The sequence below is a fragment of the Eulemur rufifrons genome, chromosome 3, assembly GCF_041146395.1.
Source record: "Eulemur rufifrons isolate Redbay chromosome 3, OSU_ERuf_1, whole genome shotgun sequence".
Lineage (NCBI taxonomy): Eukaryota > Metazoa > Chordata > Mammalia > Primates > Lemuridae > Eulemur > Eulemur rufifrons.
In genome coordinates this window covers 23,211,290-23,231,141 of record NC_090985.1, presented here as the reverse complement: position 1 = coordinate 23,231,141, position 19,852 = coordinate 23,211,290, and the positions used below count along the sequence as shown (strand labels likewise).

Here is a 19,852-nt window from a genome sequence, read left to right as displayed (position 1 = left end):
GCTTAGAGAGTTTGAGCAGCTTGCCCAGGTTCTGAAGCTCAGAAAGAGTGACACTGGGGACTGAGCTCACACTCTCAGCTGCTGGGCTGCCACATTGCCCCACCTTGCAATTATTGCATAACAAAGATAAAAAACAATTAAGGTAGCAAACTAATCTGACAAAATATTCTCCTAGGAGTTGATTTTCAGGCACCCCCAAGAATATTAAAGTCCTACTCAGTCCATTTCCTGACATTCATTTTTTTTTCCTTTGAGACAGAGTCTCACTATGTCGCCCTGGCTAATGTGCAGTGGTGTCATCATAACTCACTGCAACCTCAAACTCCTGGGCTCAATTGATCCTCCTGCCTCAGCCTGGCATTTATTTTTAATCAAAGCTGAGACATACAGGGTAACCATGAATTGGTGAGTTTTTCCTCCTGGCTATGACAAGGTGCTGCGTTCCAACTTATCTTCACTCTGGAAGCTCTGACAAGAAAAGCAGGAGACTGTCAACCCCTGAGGGGTGTTGAAGCTTTCCTACAACTAAGCTGGGAAGTGGGTGGAGATGAGAAGTCCATCAGGGCAAGGGCACTGTGGACCCCTGTGACCAAAATTGAGAGTGGTCTTGCATGTTGCAGTTTGCTGAAACCAGCCGACCCCTGAGGGGTCACCTGCATGGCTGTCTCAAGGTCTGGTCTGTTAGTTGGGGGAGAAGGGCACAGGCTGTCACACAGAGATGCACACAATCCAGGGGTGCAGCAGCCATCGACCTCGTCCCCAGCCCGGGACCCAGCTCCACCCAGTGACAGCTGGAGAGCCAGCACCTGTGTCCTCAGGCTGTACTCTGGGGAAGGAACGACCAACTGCAATAGCAGGGTAGGTCTTGAAGGAGACACTTCATAAATTAAAGATGTGGGAGTAGATCACTCTGGCATTGGGTGTGAAATATACACTCAGTGTATCTCAGGGCTACAAACTGAAGACACACATGGGCTCTGAGATTCACCAAGTTCCCCATGGCTCATCTTTTGTTGGTCACAGATGGGGAAACTGAGGCCTGGCGAAGATGGTGGCTTCCCAAGGCCGTGTAGTTGCTGAGGAGCAGATTAGAATGAAGGCAGCCTAAGGTGTGTTCTAGCTGTGCAGGTCCTGTTCTTCCATTCTCTTTTTAAGGATTGTCCTCAGAATCATTCGACTGGGTTGCTGTGACTTCCTTTAGGGCCTGTACGGGTTGTGTGGCCAGTCTCCTGTGACACTCGCTGAAACCACTGTGCGCTTTCTTTTCCCTGATTGCCGTGGGACAAAATAAACCAGAAGGGCTGGGCTGAGTTGGAAAGGTTGGAAAGGATGGGCAAGCAGGAGCGAATGAAGGGCCTGAAACAGGGGTGGGAGGCAGGGAGGATGCGGACATAAAATGTCCTCAAAATTGACCAATTTTAAAGCAAGTGGCATTCTTTTACTGTTTTTAGCTTTAGTTGTAAAAGTTAGTTGTAAATGTAAAGGTATAATGCCCTCGTTGGAAACAAAGTTCAGGAAAGCAGAAAGTATATGTAAAGAGGAAAGTCAGAGAGGCTTGCCCTGTTCGTATGTTGGCGCAGGTTCTTCATGACGTGTCCTAAAGTCAGGCTCTCACATGCACATCCTCACACACCTTTCCACATTTGCATCATTTTATGTATCGTTTTTCTCTAGAAATACAGAGTGAGCATCTTTCCCGGTCAGCACGCCGAGTCCCACCTCACTCCCACGACAAGTCTGCCCCTCCCATGGCTGCGTCCGGGAAATAATGAGCCGAAATAATGAGCCTGTCCTTTTTTTTTTCTTTTTAGACAGATCTCACAGGAAGATAAAAATTGGGAGACCAATATCCAGGAACTACAAAAAAAGGTATGGCGGTTTCTTTTCCCAGCGATTTCTGATTCCCTCTTGAAGGAGACAGCATTGACTCCTTTGCTGTACCTCACGTGAATTGATGACTGAAAACCGTTTCTCTTTGTATTCCTGTCGTCGTTCACAAGACGTTGTTTATTTCTATGAGTTAATGGGGCGGGAGTGGGGGGAATGTTTTCCAGGCATGGTAGGCTTATTCTGTGAGGAAATTGAAGTTAACTTTTAATATGACCTTGGAGATGCCCTTCACGCATGTCCTAGAGAGACACGTAGGGCCCGCCCTCTGTGCTGGTGCCTGTGACTCCCCAGCCCCTCCTGTCCCTGAAAGGCAGGTCTCATCTTGCAGAGAGGAGATGGCAGCTGAGACCTGTGAGGCACGCTGCGTGCGACCGAACAGCTTTGGGGACAGACACAGGATGTGTGTGTGTTCTGCAATGGCTGTGACTTCTGGGGACAGAGCTCATTTTGATTTTTTTTTTTTTTTTTTCATTTTCCTGCCATAGCAGACTGTCTCAGGCCACCTGTGGACGCATAGGGCCCCTCTCCCAGCTGGGAGAGCTCTCCTCAAGATGTGCTAGGAGTCATTTGCATCTCAGTGAAATTTCAAATCTGTGTAGTTTATTTTCTAGGGAGAGATTGAACATCCATTCTCTATGATAGAAACATTTTGTCCTTTGCCGAAGGAGATTTAGGTGTTGGGGTCCCAGTGGGTAATATGTTCTTTAAGGGCTTTAGGCTTGTGGGCTCTGTTCACGTGCTTAGTCCCATACAGATGGTCAGGGTTAGAGAAGAAGGGTGTAGCTAGGACACCCTCATGGGCACCACTTCTATACAGACCCTGCTCGCTGTGCTGGACTGCGTTGTTTTAACCAGGAGCTGGAGAAGAGCCTGAACCGCTCTTTGCACCTGGTGGGCGAGGACTGGGGAGAGATGAAAGGCGGAGGCAAGGGCTTGAAAGTATCCTTTTATCGTGTCTAAGAATTACTACTGAAATGACCCCAGATAGCCAAAAGGAGCAAATCTGACAGATACCCAAAAGAAACCTCCACGTGCACCAGCTGAGTAATGCTGGCACACTCCTCACCTGCCTGCTCCTCCATCTCCAGTCTTTGAGCTGGCTGTGGCAGGGCCCACTTTCTACGGCTCGTGTGCCCTCAGGGAAGGTTTGTGGTGCCTCCCCTGGCACCTGGTGAGAACCCATGTCACTCTTTCCTGAGCGCTTGTTTTTTTTCTGGCCATGACCCTTTGCTCCTAATTCTCTGGCACAGAATCATGTAGCAAAATTGGCCTTCCTCAGAGGTGGGCAGGGGAAGATGAGCCAGGAGCCTTTGAAGGAGGGCAGGAAGGAGGGCAGATGCCCAGCAGGCAGTCCCACGGGGTGGCTGAGCGACATGCAGGGGTATGCTTGTGTCTTTGGTGGCAGCAGCTTTAACTGTGTGACCAGAGGAACCAAGAGAGAAAATCTATCTCTAGCTCTACTCTACCTCTATGTATCTATATGTCCATATCTATCTAAGTCTAGATAGATATAGTGATCTATGATTATATGTAGATATATTTACTATAAATCTATAGATACCTGTAATCGTAGAGATATATATTTATCTAAACGTAGATAGACAGAGAGGTAGACAGATGTGCTGGTGGGACCACACTTAAGTTGTCAATTCACACCATGGGGCTGATTCACACAGGGGGCCTGTTAGCCCATCTGTGCATGCTCCCCTGCCCTGGCTGGACATGCCATAGCTGTGGAATACTGTGTGCTTCAGGGACTCAGGGGGAAGTGCCCCCTCTTGCCCTGTGACTCTGAGGGTTGTGGAGACGCTGCAGAGGACGGTGTGCCTTCAGCACTCCCACATGCCCGAGTGACTGGGAATCATGGGTGTCATCCCAGCTATGGGGGGCACCACCTGCATGCCAAGGTCCTTGTGAACACTACATGAAAGAACATGGCCTTATGCAGGGGTCATGGTGTTTCGAGAATGTTTGAACCTCATTGCCACCATGAGCCTGGCTTTGCATAATAGGGAAGGGAAGTTGAACTTAAAGTGCTGCAACCACTCAGGCACCTGTGGAAATGCACATGTCATCTCACCTAACACTGGGGCAGGGTTGGGAGCAGCTCGACAATCTCCACATTCTGTTGAAAAGCTGTTTAGTCAGGTGTTGTATCAAAGAGCTGTACTGCGTTTTACATCATTTGTGTTTATTTTTCATAAAGATTCTGAGTGCTGTAATCCTGAAGCTATACAGTTTTCCTTGTAACACATTACCTTCTTATCTTCCTTCAAGTTTGAGATGTTACATTTTTCATCATAAGAAGTATAGTGATTCGAGCACATAGGATTGTGGACACGTTGCAGGAGTCAGAAGGTTGTACTGAATAAATGAGTTGTGTTCTTCTCTCTGACAGCACAGGATATCAGACAGGATTCTGCTTGCCAAATGCCTGATGGTGTTGGGATTCGTTATCTTCACCTTCTTTCTCAATTCATTTGTCCCTGGCATTCATTTGGATCTTGGTGAGTCTAATTTTTTTGTTAGCTTTTATTGATAGGCTTTGCAATTGATATCACGGTCTGGATAGGCAGGTTTCAGAGTGTGTTCCCAGACACGGGCATCACCCACAAACAGCTGTGATGGTGAGGAGGCCAGAGAGGGTCAAAATGGAGGGTAGCTGCCACAGCAGGTGGAAGGAAGCAAGGCTTCGCTTTTTGTTTCCTTTGACAGAGAGAGAGAGAGAGAGAGAGAGAGGTGTGCATTTCCAGCCCCTGCCGACTCAGTGCCATGGGTCCGGTCCTCGGCACCTTATGGGTCCAACATCTTTATAATGTTCCCAGAAGACACAGGAAGTCCCATTAGCAAGGCCAGTTGTGCCTTCTGTGCAGCTCTACATAACGATTAAATCGATTAAATGAGACACTGTGAGGGCCTGGAGAATTGCAAGAGCTCTGCACAGGCCCACTCCCACCAGTGTCTTCTCTCTCGTGTTGCTGTGCTACATCTCTTAGACCTCTTCTCTCTCTCCAACCCTGTGTTGAGGCTGGGCCTGTCCCCACCTGAGACATGGCTCTCCTTCAGATGGAGCTCGCCACCAACTGTGTCAACCTTTGGCATCCTCCACTTTCCATAGACATTCTCAACTTTCTTTTGAGTTTTTGTATCAATTTCACAGTTATCTCTATTGGTGTCATTATTTAAAACAAAACAAACCGCTTTGTGTGGAACCAGAGAAGACCCTGTATAACAAAAGCAACCTTAAGCAAAAAGAACAAATTGGAAGCATCAATTTACCAGACTTCAAGCTATAGTACAAGGCTATAGTAACCAAAACAATGTGATACTGGCACAAGAACAGAGAAATAGACCAGTGGAATAGAACTGAGAAGCAAGATATAAAACCATCGTCATCTTGCCATCTGATCTTTGACAAAGCAGACAAAAACATACACTGGGGAAAAGAATCCTTATTCAATAAATGGTGCTGGGAAAATTGGATAGCCACGTGTAGAAGTCTGAAACAGGATCCCTACCTCTCACCCCTCACAAAAATCAACTCACGATGGATAACAGACTTAAACCTAAGGAATGAAACTATAAAAATTCTAGAAGAAAATGTTGGAAAAACTCTTATAGGGATTGGCCTAGGGAAAGAATTTATGAAGAAGACTCCAAAGGCAATCACAGCAACAAAAAAAATAAATAAATGGAACCTGATCAAATTAAAAAGGAAACTGCACAGCCAAGGAAACTATCATCAGAATAGACAACCTACAGATTAGGAGAAAACATTAACATGCTACACATCTAGTTATCACAGCTGATAACTAGAATATATATATAGAACTCGAGAAAACAAGAAAATATGAAACAACTCCATTAAAAAGTAGGCAAAAGACATGGACAGAAACTTCAAAAGAGGATAGACTAATGGCCAACAAACATATGAAAAAATGCTCCACATCTCTAATCATCAGGGAAATGCAAATCAAAACCACAATGAGATATCAGTTAACTCCAGTGAGAATGGCTTTTATCAAAAAAAGTCCAAAAGCAACAAATGTTGGCATGGATGCAGAGAGATGGGAACACTCATACACTGCTGGTGGGACTGCAAACTAGTACAATGTCTGTGGAAAGTAATAGGGAAATACCTCAAAGAGCTACAAGTATAACTACCATTTGATCCAGAAATCCCATTACTGAGCATCAACCTAAAAGAACAAAAGACATTCTATAAAAATGACACCTGCACTAGAATGTTTATAGCAGCACAATTCACAATTGCAAAGATGTAGAAACAACTCAAGTGCCCATCAATACATGAGTGGATTAATAAAATGTGGTATGTGTATACCATGGAGTACTACTCAGCCACAAAAAAACAATGGTGATCTAGCACCTCTTATATTATCCTGAATGGAGCTGTAGTCCATTCTCATAAGTGAAGTATCACAAGAATGGAAAAACAAGTACCACATGTACTTGCTGTCAAACTAGTGCTAATTTATCAACACTTACGTGCATTTATGGTAGTAACATTCATTGGGTATCAGGCAGGTGGGAGGGGGAGGAGGTGATGGGTATATTCACACCTAATGGGTGGGGTGCACACTGTCTGGGGGATGGACACACTTGTGGGTTGGGCAGGGCAAAGGCAATATATGTAACCTAAACATTTGTACCCCTGTAATATTCTGGAAAAAAATAATAGATAAAACAATAAAAAATTTAAAAAAAAAATAAAACAAAGCAAAACCTCTTCCAAAGCCTACCCCACATGAAAGCATAGGTGTATGAGAAAGGTTCATTTGAGGTGATGTCAGGGAGTCTTCTCTTCAACCAAACCTTTACCCATAGTTTTTCTTCAAAAGTGAGCCCGCTAGGATGCTTAAAATGTCTTATTTTATCTTAATTTTTATAAAAACTTGTTTTACTGCAAAATTTGAGAAATATTAACTGCTGTAGAAAGCGAAGACTCTTAACTTTGTAAGACAGATGGATAATGTGGCCAGCTTCATTATTCACATCACATCGTTGCTTGGGTGCCCAGATGCTGTCAGAAACCCTTTTCTTCCCGTTTTCCTTTTCTGTCTTATGTAAAGAAGCTACATGTCTAGAATCTCAAAAATAGTACATGAGGTACATGCTTTTGACTGGGTGTCCAGCTTTATGTTATGTGTTCACAGCCTCTGGAATTTTTTTCCCTAAAGAATCTGAAATCCAACTTGCCAGGAGCCCTGGGCTTGGTTCTGCACTAGCAGGTGTTATTTAGCCACACCTGAGAGCTGATCCACTTAGAATCTGTATGAAGCAATGAAGGATACCAAAGCTGGAGTGGCAACAATGCCATGAATTTCAGTTGCATTTGGTGGATTACATCTAGAAATTGTTGCAGTGTAATTATTTTTGATTATAACTCAGACGTAATGTAATTTTAACATTGTGAACTACAAAATGTTAGGTGGGCACCACTGGTAATTAAACAAATACAATAAAACTGGTGTTTTATGGGCAAAGGCTTCTGTTAGAGAAGTCTTTTGGGTGTTCACAGATTATTTTGTTTCTAATTTTATTAGAGATTCTACTTTGAAAGAACATAGCGGTCATTTTAAAAACTGGAAATATATGAGAGCTTATATGCAATTTTGGCAGCATTTGGCAATGGTCTTTGTATTAAGAACGATACTTTTAAAATTTAAAGTCACATCTTTAACTATATTGGACTTTTAAAAAAATTGATTACTATGAAACTTTCATTTTATTTATTTATTTATTTATGTTTAAATATTTATGCCCCAAACAAAATTTATTATAATTTTACATTCCCCGGGGAAGAAAAGTGAGTGATGTGGAGGCAGCCAGTGAAGAGACGAAGCCAAACCAGGCTGCATCAGCGTGCTGGCCACCACATGGGCCGCTGGTTGCTCCATCCCATAGGATTGTCTGAGAAGGAGTATGAACTGCATCTCGGGACCGTCTGTGGGGTTGAGTGGGCGACAGCAGGAACACTTACCCGCTGGCTCCCATCGCCCATTGGTCAGAGTTCCTCCCTGTGGCATGCCGACTTGCATTGTGTCTGGCTGGCACATGCCAAGGGCCATGTAGCAGCACCGATGGGAAAGGCCCTGGTGGGAGGCAGGTATCAGTGTGTGGGCTCCGGGCAGACCCTGCCAGAGCACACCTATGTGAGGATGGGGGGTCCACACAGAGCTGGCTTGGGGTAAGAGGAGAGCCCTAAGCGACCCAAAGACATGCAAGAGGTGGCACAACAGTGAAGAAAAGCAAATAAGGGCCATGGTCACAATCGCATCTATCTGGCAAAGACATAGTTCTCCAATGTGCAAGGGCCTTCACCTCACAATACACTAGAACTAACTCAGGATGGGTCAGTTGATCCATAGAGATCCACAGTTCCTATATGAACTTTCTGGTGTCAGATATCTTTCAAAATTCAGATATTTTTATTTGTATTTTAGAAAGACAATTGAGTACACATACTGAATTGTATGTAATGTAACACCCCTGGGAGGTTCAGGGCCAGCACCCTGTCATCCAAGCATTAATATTTCTGCAGTGAAACATAAATATTTACACAAAGTATAATAAATAAAGACTACAGTTCAAGTCAGGTTTTGTTGAATTTTGACATACAATTTATTTAAAAATTCTGCTTTTCCACACTTTGGGACTGTGGATAACTGATTATGAAATTATACAAGAATCAGTGAGGCAAGATTTAAAATTTTATCTTGGCCTTAAAATTTATAACCTTGATGAGCATTTCCTAGGTCTGCTCCTTTGATAATTAGTTCAGAATGTACTTTCAGATTCTCTCAGGATATATTTGATTAGATTTCAATTCTGGAAAATTTTCTGTAATTATTTCCATGGTTATGGTTTTGATATTGCTGGTCTCTTCGGTGTTCTTGGTGTCCCTATTGTTGAGCAATTTTATTGTTGTCTTTGTGAAAGTATTTTTAGCTACAAATAAAGCAATCTACTTGGTCTGTCTTAAGCAAAATAGAGGATTATTAGAATGATAATGGGCTGACAGACTCCAAGGGACAATGGGGCCTGCAGGGGGGCAGGCTCTGAAGAGGACAGGCATTCAGACAGAGGGCACCCCACTGCCCAATCATCCTCAGTGCTCTCTCTCAACCTCATGCTTCTCCATGACCCTGTTATCTCATCTTTTTTCTGTTCACAGCAGAATAGCAGTTACCCATTAATTTCCCAGTTTATAGGACCTCAGTTTCAGCCACACACACAGAAAAAGCTATTCTGAATCCCAAACTCCCAGATGAAGAGTCTGATTGGCCCAGGTTGGTTACCTTTCTTTCCTAGCACAGAAAATTATGACCAGGAGGGCAGGGGTATAAGGTAAAATATGGCCTGGGTTGGCTGAGGTATACTTCTTAGAGGATGGGGGTCATTATGAGCTGGACAGATTCCCCAAACTTCCTAATATATTTTTTGGTCATTCTAGTTTCTAGCAATTAATTCATTTCAATCAAATCATTAATTTATCTATCCATTCACTTATTCATGCATTTCTACAATAAATGCAGGCAGTGATCTAGGGGTTGGGGATAGAGTAGTGAACATAAAAACCCAGTCCCTGTTCTTCTAGGTCTTCTTTTAGAAAGAGGGAGGTGGATCTATATGTATTCTGCACAGGCAGTCACATTAGTTGCAGCAAGGAGTATATAATTAATTAGACAATAAGATCTGTTTATTTTCTACATGCCTAACATCTTTTTGTCCTTCTATTCCTCAATTACTCCCTTCTTTTGCATTAAATAGGTATTTTGTAGTGTACCATTTTAATTCCCTATTACTTTATTTTCTGAGTTGTTTTCTTAGTGGTTGCCTTGGGGGTTACAATGAACATTTTAATTTATAACAATCTAGTTCTGGCTGGTGTAGTGGCTCACACCTGTAATCTCAGCACTTTCGGAGGCCAAGGTGGGAGGATTGCTTGAACCCAGGAGCTCAAGGCTACAGTGAACCATATGATCATGCCACTGCACTCCAGCCTGGGCAACAGAGTGAGACCCTATCTCAGAAAAGTAAAGCAAAGCAAAACAACACAAAACAAACAAAAACCAATCCAGTTTAGATTAGTACCAGCTTAGTTTGAATGCATAAAAGAATTTTTCTCTTATATAGCCCTTTGTTTTTTATGTCATTATTGTCATACATATTTATCTTTATGCCATTTATGTTCATCAACACACTTTTATAATTATTACTTTATGTTGTAATCTTTTAAATCATATAACAGTTACAGACAAAAATTACATTTATTTTGCTTTTTATATTTATTTATTTATTTTTTTTTTTTTGAGACAGAGTCTTGCTCTGTTGCCCGGGCTAGAGTGCCGTGGCGTCAGCCTAGCTCACAGCAACCTCAAACTCCTGGGCTCAAGCCATCCTCCTGCCTCAGCCTCCCGAGTAGCTGGGACTACAGGCATGCGCCACCATGCCCGGCTAATTTTTCTATATATATTTTTAGCTGTCCACATAATTTACTTCTATTTTTAGTAGAGACGGGGTCTCGCTCTTGCTCAGGCTGGTCTCGAACTCCTGAGCTCAAACAATCCACCCGCCTCGGCCTCCCAGAGTGCTAGGATTACAGGCGTGAGCCACCACGCCCGGCCTGCTTTTTATATTTATTTATATAAATAATTTTATCAGTGCTCTTTATTTCTTCACGTAGATTTGAGTTACAGAGTTCTTTCATTTTAGCCTTAAAAACTTCTTTTAGTATTTCTTGTATGAAAGGGGTACTCAAAATGAATTTTATTAATTTTTGTTTATCTGGGAATCTCTTTATTTCTTTATTTTTGGAGGATAGTTGGACTGGATATGGAATTTTTGGTTGACAGTCCTATTTTTTAGCACTTTGCTATGTCATCCTAGTGCCATCTGGCCTTTATGGTTTCTGATTAGAAATCATCTTTAATCTTACTGAGGACCTCTTATACATGATGAGTCATTGCTCTCTCATTGCTCTAAGATTCTCTCTTTGTCTTTCAACAGTTTGATTTTGATGTGTCTAGGTGGGGATTTCTTTGAGTTTATCCTGTTTGGGCTTCATTGAGATTCTTGGATGTTGAGATTTATGTTTTTTGTTTTTTTTTTAATCACATTTGGGAAGTTTTGGGCCATTATTTTCTCAAATATTCTTTTGTCCCCTCTCCTTCACTCTCTTCTTTCTGGGACCCCTATTACGCATGGTGTCCATCTTATTCTGTATGGTCTCCTACAGGTTTCTGAGGCTCTGTTCACATTTCTTCATTATTTTTTTCCCACTCTTTTTCTTAGACTAGAAAATCTCAATTAACTTATCTTCAAGTTTACTGATTATTTCTTCTGTTGGCTCAAATATGCTGTTGAGACTCACTAATAAATTTTTAATTTCAGTTAGCCTTTTCAATTCCAGAATTTCTATTGTTTCTTTTTTGGTAATTTCTGTTTCTTTATTGTAATTCTTTTTTTTAAAATTTTTAATTTTATTTCAGCATATTATGGGGGTATAAATGTTTAGGTTATGTGTATTGCCTTTGCCACATCTGAGTCAGGGCTTCAAGCATTTCCATCCCCCAGACGGTGCACACCGCTTCCATCAGGTGTGTATATACCCATCCCCTCCTCGCCCCTCCCATCTGCCCGACACCCGATGAATGTTATTACTATATGTGCACTTAAGTGTTGATCAGTTACAACCAATTTGATGGTGATATTGTAACTCTTTATTTGGTAGACAATATTCTCATACTTCCCTTTAGTTCTTTAGAGGTGGTTTCTTTTATTTCTCTAAACATATTTAAAATAATAGATTTAAAGTTTTTGTTGAATACATCTAAGGGCTGGTCTTCTCAGGTTTTTCCTGGGCATGTGCACAACACTACAAGTGCGTGTGGCCTTCTAGATTTCCAGGAATACACGGAAGCTTTTCAAAGTTCCCTGTGGACATCTCATTCTCCAGCTTTCCTTTTAAGTTTTTTGGTTATTTCTTCACAGCTCCAACTGTTATTGCTGCCTCAGATAGCTGAGATAGTAAACAATTACCACTGATTTTTTTCAGCAAATGTCTTGGGAAAAGCTGTTCACAGTAAGTGAGCTCTTAGGTTAAATAAAGTAAAGCCATGGGAGTGGGAGTTTTCAGAGAACTTCAGGCAAGTCAAATAGTGACATTTTTCTGGGGATTGGGCTTTTGGAGAACTTCAGCTCTGTTCTGTCCCTTTCAATGGCTGCTAGGCTGCTGGTTTTCACCGTAATTTGGGGCTGTTTGTTTTCAAAGCTACCTTAGCACTGAGGAGAGAGGGATGAGAATCAGGCAAGTTAAAATGCCACAAGACTTGATTATCAATATTCAGCTGTTTTTTTCCTTGAATAAATACTCCTTGTATTGTTGCAAGGTTTTGGTTAATTTACAGAGCTCCAGAACAGTTGATTTTGACTGCTTTTGCCAGTGCTGTCATTGCTTTTATGGAGGAGTAGATTTTTGGAGTCTTTACTTTGTTATTTCTGCAGACATCATTCCATGGCTGAGCTTTGAAGTGGCTGTAATTGTAAATATTTGTTGCATCATTATCAACAAAGACTATTTCCCTTCCTGAGGGATATGATTTTTGTCCATTGATCATTGGTGACCAGTGACATCTCTCTTTGAAGCTATTGAGAACCCTGACTACCTGGTGAATATTGATCTTAGAAAAAGGCCAAAAGAGTAAGAGTAACTTAAGTATGTAATGCATGAGTTTATAACCTAATTCCTCCTTTCAGTGGAGATGAGAGGCTGGCCTGAATAGAGTCGGGGTTGGGATACCCTCCCGAAGCTGAGTATAGGACACTTCCCAGTCACTTACGTGTGGCTCTTCAGAGAGTACAGAGGACCCTTGCACCCTCCATCATCTTCAGAATCCCCCCTGTTCCCTCTGCTGACAGCTGCATCCCCAAGCTTCTGCTGTTCAGAAGTGCTCTTTTACTAAATAACATGTGAACTTGTTTTCTCATCTGTTTGGCAATTTTAACTGTGACATACAGTAACAACAACCTGCTTTTTTTTTTTTTTTTTTGCTGTAAAAGTAATTTGTCACTGAATCTGGAGCATTTTTATCAATTTGACTGAACTGCACTTCTCAAGCCCTGTGCAGACATGATGAGATACGCAGGTGAAGAAGGCTAGCTCCTCTCTTCCAGTTACTTAAAATAATAGCCTTGATAGGACCTTACTGAAGCGTTTCACAAGGTTGGTTGTGTCTTGGCTCTGATTCTCCAAACATGAGTTTTTGTTTTTCATTGTGGTCTTCTCCTTTTATTAGGCCCAGTATATTTTGAATAATGCAGCCAGTATCCTCCATTGAGTACACACAGGTTAATGAATCGGGGATAGAGCAAACAACTTAATGACTGCTTCTCCCTTCATTTTTCATTCCAGATGGCTTGTATCACCTAGGTCTGCACATAACGGTAGGATTGCTGAGGTTTTTAAAAGGTTCGATAATTTTGACAGAGAACCACATTAGCTTTTAAACCAATGAAATTTTCAGAAATGTTAGTGGTCCATTTAAGTAAAAATATCTGAGAGTTATTAGTGGGAGAGTAAGGTGTTAGATATTTATTTCATCAAGAGAATTGTTAAAACTCTCAGATCACATGCTTACTACTTACACTTTTTTCATTGGTCATTAACCTTAACATTCTAAGTTGTCTTAATATATATTAACTTTGTTTGCTATATAAATTATATTTCCTCTAGCATTAATAAGAAAGAAAATATTCATATTTACTATAAAAAACAAAATTTAGAGAAACTATACCTACAGGGTTATTAGAAATATTGGGACCAAAAGATTGTTCCTTTCAGGACTCTGGAAATTTCTAACTTTGGAGTCATAATGCTAGGAAGACTGAGTTTTATCAACATTTTCACTTGCCTTTTCTGAAGCAATGCTGTGGTCATGTTTCAGCTCCTCAACATTAATAATTTTAACAAGAATTTAAGTAAATTCTGAAAGATTAATGCTGTGGCAATTCATTTCTGGACCTTGTAATTATAAAAAAAAAAACCAACCAGTTTTCCAAAAGCTCATTTTTGGAAATTAGGTGTTCTAGTTAATGAATGATAGTTAATTGGAACAAAACTTAACAACTGAAAACATGACTGACCTAGTTCTTCTTTCAACATTTGCAAACACAAACACATCATTTTACTTACACCTTGTGCATTTGATGTTCAGATGTATCAGGATGGGCTGGGCTAAGCTGCGTAAAACACTGGCCCTGGCATCTCAGCGGTTTGACATGATAAAGGGTTTTTCTTGCTGGCGGTACATGTCTAGTTTGTCAGTGGGGATCCCTGCTGGACAGAGGCACCAGCGTTTTGTGATGCCATCATATCAACACACAGTTTTTAGGGTCACCTTGGCAAGGAAGAGACAGTGGAGAGCTGACAGCTGCCCTTAAATGCCATGCTGGGAAGGTGTGTCTCATTTACTCACAGCCCATTGGCCTGTTGGCCTTGCAGCTCCACCTACCTCTGGGGCTGGGAGACCTTCCTGGGGTACAGCAGGGAGAAGAGTGACAGGTGTGAGGAGCTCTGACAATCTGTTAGCAAACCACTACCCAAAACATTCTAAAAGATTTTTTTTAGGGTTGTACATGTTATGATGACTTGTCTTTTGCATTAGGATACTACATAGTGGCCAACCAGGAGGAGTGACTAGAATCTGCCTGAATGTTGGTGGTTATGGACAAAATGAAAAATACATTCTCTTAATTTCTTTTTTTTAAGCCCCCCCCCCCCAACTTGCATTCTCTGAATTTCAAGGAACCTGAGAAGTGATGGGTCAGTCCCAGTGGCAAGGCTCTATGATCTCTAGGGACATCTGGGTGCATTTCTCTGGGACAGCCTGCTCTGTTGCCCAACTCCCAGGGCTCTGCTCCTGCGGAACGCAGCTCCCTGCCATTGTGTGGTGAGTGATCCGTGTGGTTCCAGGCAGCAGCCCTTCCTGGGGACCAAAGGAAAACCTGCACTGAGGATCGAATGTTACCTTCTCCAAGAAAGCTCAAGTCATATGGCATTTTGAGAATTTACATTCCTTGTTTAATGCAGATACTTTAGCTGCTTGTTCATTCATTTCTTAATGTAATATTTTTGAGTGTGTGTTTCTTCCACTAAGCACTGTGAGAGGCACTAGGGACACCAGAGAATAAGGCACAATTCCTAACAGTGCCTAATGCACCCACAACCCTGGCTGGACTCTGTCTTAATGAGCCAGACTTCTTCTTCTTTTTTTTTTTTTTGAGACAAAATCTCACTCTGTTGCCTAGGCTAGAGTGCTGTGGCATTAGCCTAGCTCACAGCAACCTCAAACTCCTGGGCTCAAGCAATCCTACTGCCTCAGCCTCCTGAGTAGCTGGAACTACAGGCATGTGCCACCATGCCCAGCTAATTTTTTCTATATATTTTTAGTTGTCCAGCTAATTTCTTTCTATTTTTTTTAGTAGAGATGGGGTCTCACTCTTGCTCAGGCTGGTCTCAAACTCCTGACCTTGAGCGATCCTCCTGCCTCGGCCTCCCAGAGTGCTAAGATTACAGATGTGAGCCACAGAGCCTGGTCAGCCGAGCCAGACTTCTTTAACAAAGCCAAAATACACAAATGCAAAATGAGAATTCTTAAACTGCATTTAGCATTCTTTCTTATGCTTAGTTATTCTTGTGTAAGGATTTATTCATTTTAATCATTCACAATTTTAATTCTTCTTCATAATATCTAGCGGGCATAATCATATTTTTAATATCGTTGCATTCCTAGGTCTTGAGGGTACAAGTTCAGTACAAACGTTAGCAGAGTCTTGTTTTAAGTGGTGAATAATACTTACCATGAACACGGTCAACACTTCAATTAATTTTTTTAAAGTAGAGATTGGAAAATCATTTGACATTGAGACTTGAAAAAATAAAAGTCAGTAAAGAAAACATTAGTTATAGCTCTTTCGTTTCTTGCTGACATTCTCATGAGTTTGTCATTGAAGTTCTAGTTCATGTCAGTTTTGACAGTCAAGATCCTTAGAGGCTGTTTGATTTTCACCGTCCTTCAAATATGCTTGAGTATACAGAACAATGTTGAGTTAGGCTCTGGTTGGTTCACCCATGCCCTCAGCAGAGTGTGTGGATTTACCTCAGAGACCCTGTGGCACCTAGTGTCTGATGCTAGCATAGCTGTCACGCAGTACGTCACAGTGGTTGTATGTGGGCTGTCTTCTCCATGAAAGGGCAGAGCTCGTGTCCAGTTTATCATTCCCAAGGCTGCAGGGACTCGTACCTGAGTGCACTCAGTGCGTGTAATTGCTGCCGCTGTCTCTCAGTCCAACCCAGAAGTTTATCCTGCCACTGTTTTTCTCCGCCAATGTGAGTGAGCTGGCATTCAGGGTACAGCCTGGATAATTGGTACTTGTGTGTATCAAGGACAAAGATCCTGCCTCCGTGTATGTATATTTTCGTCAGAGGTGCTAGTATTTGGAGAAGCCTGCTACCGTCCACACACAGTAGCCCTTGAATGTCTTGAAAGTTTTAATTGTGGCCTTTTAATTGCATATTTGTAGTGCTGTACTACCCACTGCCCCCCCTGCCACCACAATCTTCTCCATTTCATTTTTAGAGGTAAATTGGGATGGATACAGAGCAAAATGATAATTTTTCCACTTTTACTGAAGATAAGCTGGGACCAGCCCACTTGTTCTGGCAAGCAATGGCCCTGGAGTCTTGGCTCTGCCACATCTGTGCAGGAGGTGGAGATGCTCCCCCTTAAGATGGAAAGGGTATTTGGCTACCACCCCGACCTTCATCAGGTCTCAGGTGGCACGTCAGTTCAGGGAGGTGTGTGTCTGCTGCTTCCTACATTACAGTTTCATACACTCCCTTCCCCAAGTTGCATATTTGGTATAAGAGGGCCCAATCTCTCCAAGGTTTGGTGGCCTCTTCTGTACAATAGGGATCTGTCTGGCCGTCTTTATTGATCATACTTTGTCATCAAAGACATTGACATGTGCCTCAACTTCTTAAATTGGATGTAAAAAGTGCTAATGGTAAAGGATAACTTTGACTACTTTAAAGTTAGGAACCTCAAAAGACACTATTAAATGAGGGAAAAAGAGGCCATAGAGTAAAAAAAGATGCATGCAAAATATACTCATTGTTACATTTGGAAATTATATCTAAAATATAAAAATAACACCCATATAGATCAGTAAGAACACCCAACAGAAAAATGGGCAGGAATCCTGAATAGACATTTCACAGAAAAGGATATTGAAATTACTGAAATTATTAATAAGCATATGAAAAGGTGCTAAACCTTGTAAGTCATCAGTAAAATGTGAGTTTTGATCACAGTGGGATATCATTATATCTGTACCTAAATGGCTAAAATTAAAGATTGACAATACCCAGTATTGCGAGAATGTGGAGCAATGGAGAGTGTCATACATTACCGATAAGATTGCATCTATGTACAATGACTTTTGAAAATGATTTGGCAGCATCTACTAAAGTTTAGGACAATGCATTTCTACTGCTCAGAAATTTTGTTTTTAGTTGTATGCCCAACAGAAATATGTACGTATGCACACAAAAAGACATGTCTGAAAATGCTCATAGCAGCACTGTTTATGATATCCCCAACTGGAAACAACTCAAATATCTATCAACCCCTAGAATGGATAAATTGTGGGATAATTATACAGTGGAATACTATACAGAAATAAAAAATGAATTTATTTCTGCAACTGTAACAACAGGACTGAATCTCACAAAAATGTTGAGCAAAAGAAAAGTCTGGCAGAAAAGAGTACATATGATATGATTCCATTTTTAAAGAACTCACAAATAGGCGAATCTGCTCTCTTGTGTAAAGGGCAGAGCCCAGCTGGAGTCCTGGGGGAGGAGAACCTTTTGATGTGGTCCATACCAGTCAGCCTCTGGGCAGAGGATGGCTGGGGGTGGTGGAGAATCAAGAGGAGGGACAGCTCAGCAAGGCCCCACGCACCTACACTGGCCTGTCAATACTGGTGGAAAACCTTATCTCAGGCAAAATGCTTAGAAATAGGATCACTTAGGTTTCAATCGCCTTCCAACCTCAGCTCTTTTAAACTACTCACCTGAAGTAATCACGGCATTTCCTAAGCCTGACTGGAAACCACGCAGAGGCTTCCATGTGTTGAAAGGAAGCCGTTAGCTTCACTCCGAGCTTTGATGTTGTAGCCACAGCTGGAACCTTGGACAGTTCGCAGCTGCTTCCCTGGATCTAGCGAGGAGACGGCAGATCTGGAGCTAGATCTTCCTGGCTCTAAGCCTAGCTTCAGTACTCAGTGTGCTTTTCCATGGTGGGCACCTGCTCTGTGCCTTGGTACACCCACAAGGTTGCTGTGAGGATTGAATAACTTCATATACACAGAGGCCTTAGAAGCAGTGCTGGATGCACAACTGCGAGAGATGTGAATGGAAAGTTTAGGCTGATTGTTAAGCAGCCCAAGAAAATACAAGGATGATGAAAAATGATATTGCTTTTGCTGGATTTTAAAAGGCCACTGGGAAGAATGGAAATTTTCTTATGATGGAAAACCTGCACAGTCCATAAAACCATTGCATACATGGTTAGATGCTCCCTCCTTTTGGTCTTATGGAAACTGCCCTATGAATAGCGCTATAATAGAATATAACCGTCATTCTGACCTCCTAAGCCAGCTCACCCCATGTTTCCTGTCCCACTCAACCACCCAGCTGTGGGCTGGGGGCTCCCCAGGAGGAGGCACTGCACTTGTACACTGGAGGCTCAATGTCTGGGTAAATGAGAGCTCTAGAACTACCCCACAGACAACCACAGTGTAGCTGTGCAACTGGAAGTCCTAGATTATTTGGGATGAAGCTTGCTTGGCCTATTTTAGGCAGTTGAAGGCCAATAGTCGGGAGATTAACTTACTAAAGGGAGGCAGGCATGGTGGTGTACTATCTATAGTATGTGCAGCCCATTCATGAGTTTTCCTGGGTGGAAGGGTGAGTGTGTGGTGAGTAACTGTTGAGATATTCTCTGGAGATGCATCCTGGGTGCCTCAAGACATGTAGGTTAGTTCATCTTAACTGTAGGGAATAGATTCATCAGGACAGCACTGCTTTTGGTCAAAGGCAGCAGCAAAACATCCAGAGCAAGGAACATGTACAATCTTCTTTATAAAAGATTAAGTTACATGTCTCAATATATTAAACTAACCACATTGTGGGAGAGATTTCAGATAAATAAACCAGACTTATTCATAAGCAGTGAAAGCATTCCATCCAGAGACTGAACACATGAGAGTAATCCAACGTAGTGGCATGGAAAGGAATTCTCTCAGACTGGAGATTGGATCCTGGCTTTGCCCCCAGTAAGCTATGTAGCCTGAAGAAAACTGGTTAATCTTTGGGAGCCTCAGTTTTCTCACGGGCTGGGGTGCTGAGAGATGACTGGCAGGTGTCTATGCCCAGGAGGCTGCCTGGTCAATGCTGGAAGCCCTTGTCCTACATTCATTTGAATTGTGTTGCTCTGGGCTTCAGCAATGGGGAGAAAAGAGGCTCATTTAGCTCTTTGTTCTGCATGGAAACTTGACTCTGTTGGAGATACAAATGAAAGTTCAGAGCCACTTCCCACAGATTTTGCTTTAAGGTGTGGCAAAGCTCTTGGTGAGGGATAGATGCCCATTCAAGGAGAGGCTTGATAGAAGCACCACAGGATAAAGACAACTCAGGTGAACAATACTGTTTGTTCTGTTTGTCTCCACTCAACTGAACTTTTAATTTTAGAAAAAAGAGTCTCAACGGCACATTGTTAGAATTTGTAATAGAATGTGAACCTGGAAATTGTGATGTTCCCATGAGTGGTTTTATTCTTCCCCCACGCTATGAAAGAACCTGTCACTTCATCTTTTG

At 42.1% G+C, this 19,852-nt stretch overlaps 1 protein-coding gene across 2 annotated transcripts in view; it reads left to right on the top strand.

Moving 5' to 3' along the window:
• The window catches only part of OCA2 (OCA2 melanosomal transmembrane protein), a 200,529-nt gene that overhangs the window by 86,017 nt on the left and 94,660 nt on the right, over positions 1-19,852 (top strand). For both annotated transcript variants that reach the window (XM_069465829.1, XM_069465830.1), the window contains 2 exons: positions 1,812-1,869; positions 4,289-4,397. In XM_069465829.1, the coding sequence (XP_069321930.1) occupies positions 1,812-1,869; positions 4,289-4,397 (167 nt within the window). The remainder of the gene's footprint in view (positions 1-1,811; positions 1,870-4,288; positions 4,398-19,852) is intronic.